Source organism: Canis aureus, chromosome 1 (genome assembly GCF_053574225.1).
Source record: "Canis aureus isolate CA01 chromosome 1, VMU_Caureus_v.1.0, whole genome shotgun sequence".
NCBI lineage: Eukaryota > Metazoa > Chordata > Mammalia > Carnivora > Canidae > Canis > Canis aureus.
In genome coordinates this window covers 113,930,731-113,935,510 of record NC_135611.1, presented here as the reverse complement: position 1 = coordinate 113,935,510, position 4,780 = coordinate 113,930,731, and the positions used below count along the sequence as shown (strand labels likewise).

Genomic DNA, 4,780 nt, shown 5'->3' with positions numbered 1-4,780 from the left:
GCAGGTGGCCTCGGCCCGGGCCTGGGTTTCTTCTAGAAGGAAAAGCAGGACCGCCGGCCTGGCGGTCAAGCCACTAAGCCCGGTGGCTTTATTTCAGAGTCACCCTCCAAGGTGCCCTATCCCCTGCTCAAAGACAGATGTGAGATCCCGAGTGGATTTTTTTTTTTTTTTTAACTTGCTGGAGTCTCGTTATCTTTCCCCATTTTCCTGCTCTCCGTGTTCTTTGGAGAGGCTCCATCCAGCTTCCACCTTTGGGCTTTTATTTCTGGCTCATTCTGAAAGCTCCCTTTTGCCCACCTCCACCCCCCACCCCCCACCCCTCGCCAGCTCCAAGACACACAGGTACACTCCAAGCAAGGAAGGACACGACTTCAAGGGGCCCAGGTTCCTCCATGGCCACCACCACCATTATGTACACACACAGGTGCATCAGGGAAACCTGGCTGGGTATGTTCTGGGGAGTTTTCTAGAGGGCCAGTTACCAGAGCTAATTGATCTGCTTATCAAACCAATAAAGCAGTAAAGCTCACGATTTGAAACCCACCTCCGCACGTGATGACCTCTCAGAGCTTCTGGGCTGTAAAGTGAGGATAGTAATAATGCCCACCTTGTTCAGCTGATGGGAAGAGTTAACACACGTCCAGTGCTAAGCACTGTGCCAGGTACACACAGTCCATGCTCACTAAATGTTGGAGAACATCATGATACCCTTGCCTTAGCCCAGAGACAAAGCACACAGACTTGAAATTTCCCAGGACTGGTTTTTAATTTCCATAAAATGGTGCGGTCTCTTCCCACATCAGGGAAAGAGTATCCCAGGCTATAACCCCTGGGGATTCGTGATCATGGTATCTCCCCTGCCAGGTAAGTATCCCCTGGGGATTCAGTCCAGTACAGGGCCCGGTCCAAATCACATTCCAGCCACCAGGCCCTGTGATCCCATCCCAAGGGCCAATCCCAGACTCCCCTCATTAGTCCTAGACAAGAGGACAGAGGTGAAGTTGCTCAGGACTGGATTCTGTCTCTCCAAAGGCCCTCTCTCTGCTCTAAGGAAGCCAGCTGTGTCTTTCCAAGGAGAGTTGGTCCAGCCACCAGGCTCAGTTTGGACACCAGACCACCATCCCAGTTGTGGGGATCAGCGCCCTGGACCCGGTGGCCGCTCCAGTGCCTGTGTGCCCACCAACACGTCCAGGAGGTAGTCCAGCTCAGCCTCATCCAGTTCCAGAGCCTCCTCCTTGCCAGGCCCATCCTCAGGGCCAGGTTTGAGGCCCTCGGAGGCTGGTGCCCAAAGTTCACTGTCATACATAGAGGTGTCGATGTCCTCAAACAGACCCTCAAGCTCATCGTCCAGCAGACAGCCAGTGGCTGGGCCCAGCAGGTCCAAGGCACCCAGGTTGGGTGGGGATCCTCCAGTGGGGCGGCCCGGTGGCCCCTCGTCCACCAAGGGCTGGGGGGCCTGGCTCAGGCCCTCGATATGGCTGAGGTCCTCCAGAAGGCTGGCCATGGAGGCTGAGAGGGCAGCGTCTGAGCTGGCCAGCAGATTGTCAGCCACACAAGGGGCCGCAGGCGGGCTGGGCACAGGTGGCAGGGTAGGTTCAGGTGCCATGGATGCCTGGATGCGCCGCAGCGTGTTCACTACCAGTACCAGGTGCCGCAGGTCCGGCTCACTCTGCCGCAGGCTGTGGTGGAGCTTGAGCACAGAAAGGTCCAAGAGGGAACTGGAGGCCACGGCCGGGGGGGCCTGTGCCACTGCTGGGAGGCTGGGATCCAGCCACCAGGAGTCCACTGCCAGGGCTTCCTTCTCCCGCTCCTCCTCCCGCTTGCGCTTCAGACCTTTGCTCAGCATCATCTGCAGGGAGGGAGGAGTCATTCAGTTATGGAAAGTCAATGTTAAGTTAAAAACCCTGTCTCTGATAACTTATGTCTGGTGTGATCTTGAGCAGGCCATTTAATTTCTTGAACCTGTGCTTTCTTAGGGAAACCTGAAGATATGAGTGATCATAGTATCTACCTCATGGAGCTGTTATATAGAGTAAATGTGGTAACGTACAAAAAAGCACTTACAACAGTGCCTAGTACATTGTAACGATTCTTATTAACAAATACTCTTAAAAGCTATTATTATGTATTTCTTCAGTGAACCATGTGAAATGCCCAAAATTCAATCTTCTTTTTAACTCATGAAAGCAGCTGTTTTACATAGTTCCATCCGACACTTACTGTCTACTACCCATCAGACAAATAAATAAATAAATACAGGAAATGTAGAGGTGTGCTAGGAAGATATTCAAAGGTTCTGGGGAGTGGTCACGGAAGGCTCCTCCGAGGTGACATTTTAGCTGACCCTTCCTCAAGCAGGAGGAGCCACCCACAGAAGGACCAGGGGAAAGCATTCCGGGAAGAGAGAACAACAAGGGCAAAGAAAGACCTGGAGGCTGGATGAGCATGAACTGAAAAAAAACAAAACAAAACAAAACAAAATAAAACACCAGTGTGGTCAGCGCAGAGTGACACGGAAGGGGACCGGGTTTGGAGAGCAAGCAGAGGCAAGGAGTTTGGATTTTACTGTGAGTGTCATTGAAGGATTTTGAGCAGGGAACAGGGTGGTGTTGTGAACTGATTAGATTTCCAGAAGATCCCCCCTCGGCTGCTTCGAGTTAGATGAGGGTGAAAGGAAGGGAAACGGGGAAGAGCGCGGTCCTGAGCTCCATTCAGAGGCCACCGCGCTCTGGGGCGGGTGATGGTGGGGGCCTGAAGTGGAAGGTGGAGGGCAGTGGACATGGAAAGAAGTTGGTTGCTTCCGGATTTCTTTGGGAGGCAGAGTAGACATGGCTCGCTGGGAAATCCTGACCGGCACCGGGGGGTCACCAAGAGAACTTTGAGGACCCACACTCTCCCCGAGATAGGGGCCCCTGGCGTTCTGGACGCCAGGCCCAACTTACTTTCTTGAGCCTGGAAGCTTGAAGGCTCCAATCCCCTTGCCCAACAGGACCTTAAAAGCGACTCCTCACACTTCTCAAAACGGTCCTCGCCTCCTTCCCCGAAGACCCGGGAGTCCAGAACCGCAGGAATTCAGGCGCCCCCCCCCCCCGGACTCAGCCCCCCCGTCCCGGCGCCCCCTAGCGGCGCCAGAACGGCTTTCCCCGGGGATTCCGGCCCCTCGGACCCCGGGATCCTCGATACGGCCCCACGTCCTGGCTGTCGTTCCTGCCCGCAGCGCAGGGCCGTGCGGGCCGGGAACCCCGAGGGCTGTTCTGCTCTCTCGGCCTGTGCTCGCTTCCGGCAGGCAGTGGAGGCGGCTCCTCCCGAAGCGGCGGCGGCGGCGGGGGCGGGTGAGTCACGCAGCCGGAGCCAGAGAGCCGGCGCCTCCGCCCCCTTCCCGGGCTGCGGCGTGATTCACCCAGCCCGGCCGGGCGACACTCGGGGGCCCGCGCATCTCGATCCCGGGCAGCCCCGGCGCGCACCGGCCGGACCCGGGGATCGAACCTGCCAAACGACCCCCTCGCGGGTTTCCCTTCTCGCCTCGGCCCCCTTCACTTCATTTACATACCTAGCTCACCCGCTGCCAATCAGAACGAAGAGGGATCCACGCGCAGCCAATCAGGGAGCGGCGACGGCAGCATCGCTCGCTCGCTCTCCTTCAGCAGCCGGCGCCTGGGTCGGTAGACGCAGTTCTGACTCGGGCGCACGACTCCAGGCTCCTGACTCCCCTTAACTACCGCCCACTCCCGCGGTGGCCCCGCCCTCGGCCCGCGATTGGCCTTGGGCGGTGATGGGCGGGGCCTGGAGAAGGAAGGTTCGAAGGGAGGGGAGGGTGGCTTCAGGGCGCATGCCTGGCGACTGTGTAAGGAGCCGAGGCCAGGTGGGGTGGCTGTGTTCACTGCGGGGCAGTGGCTGGGAGGGGTTTCTTCCTTCTCAAGGTGTGAGCCCCTCACACCTGCCCGTACATTTGCCAAACCCAGCAATTGAGCAACTTACAGACCCAGTCCTAACAGAGGTCTGCACTCTAAGCCAGATAAGCATGGGTTCAAATTCTGACCACTTACTCAACGTGCGATCAAGGGAAAAAAAAATCCTTGGACCTCTCTGAGCCACACACAAAGTCTGTTAAATGGACAGCTTCTTGCCTACCTCTTGAGAGTCGGGAAAATTAAAATAAGGTTGTGTCTTTAAGAGCACCATAGCGCACTAAGCAAATGCTGAGCAGTTGGACTCAATAGTGGTTACAGGAGGGGGAGGGGGAGCCGGTGGGGATAGGAATAGAGCCACTGGAGTCACATCCTGGGCTCCATTCCCTAAGTAGCTGTGTGACCTTGGGCAAGTATTTTAATCCCAAAGGTCTCAGTTTCCTCACCTTTTTAAAATGAGAGTATTTTGAGGATTAAAAAGAATAATCACACAGGGGCCCGAGGCAGGCTCAGTCGAGGAGCATGTGACTCTTGACCTCTAAGTTATGAGTTCAAGGCCCCCGCGCTGGGGGCAGAGATTCTTTTTTTTTTTTTTTTTTTTTAAGATTTTATTTATTTACTCATGAGAGACACAGGCAGAGGGAGAGGCAGGCTCCCTGGTGGGAGCCCAAACAAGATTCAATTCTAGATCCCAGGATCATGACCTGAGGCAAAGGCAGATAGATGCTCAACCGCTGACCCACCCAGGCGTCCCAGGTGTAGACATTTCATAAAAATAAGATCTAAAAGAAAAAAAGAGGGGCGTGTGGGTGGCTCAGGTCATGATCCTAGGGTTCTGGGATCAAGTCCCACATCTGGCTCCCTACTCAGCA

General features: G+C 55.6%; 1 protein-coding gene across 2 annotated transcripts; it reads right to left on the bottom strand.

The window, feature by feature from the left end:
- Window positions 1-875: 875 nt before the first annotated feature.
- Window positions 876-3,710, bottom strand: SERTAD1 (SERTA domain containing 1). 2 transcript variants are annotated; one of them, XM_077851402.1, is made up of 2 exons: window positions 3,551-3,710; window positions 876-1,849 (listed from the first exon to the last, which is right to left on the bottom strand). In XM_077851402.1, exon 2 carries the CDS (start codon window positions 1,847-1,849, stop codon window positions 1,136-1,138), a length of 714 nt encoding a protein of 237 aa, XP_077707528.1. In that variant the 5' UTR covers window positions 3,551-3,710; the 3' UTR covers window positions 876-1,135. The 2 variants fall into 2 exon arrangements, with proteins under 2 accessions (XP_077707528.1, XP_077707539.1); XM_077851413.1 differs by lacking the exon at window positions 3,551-3,710 and adding an exon at window positions 2,943-3,098.
- Window positions 3,711-4,780: the final 1,070 nt, after the last annotated feature.

Excerpts from the sequence above, each read along its gene's own strand:
- SERTAD1 (XM_077851402.1), bottom strand. The coding sequence starts at position 1,849 with ATGATGCTGAGCAAAGGTCTGAAGCGCAAGCGGGAGGAGGAGCGGGAG.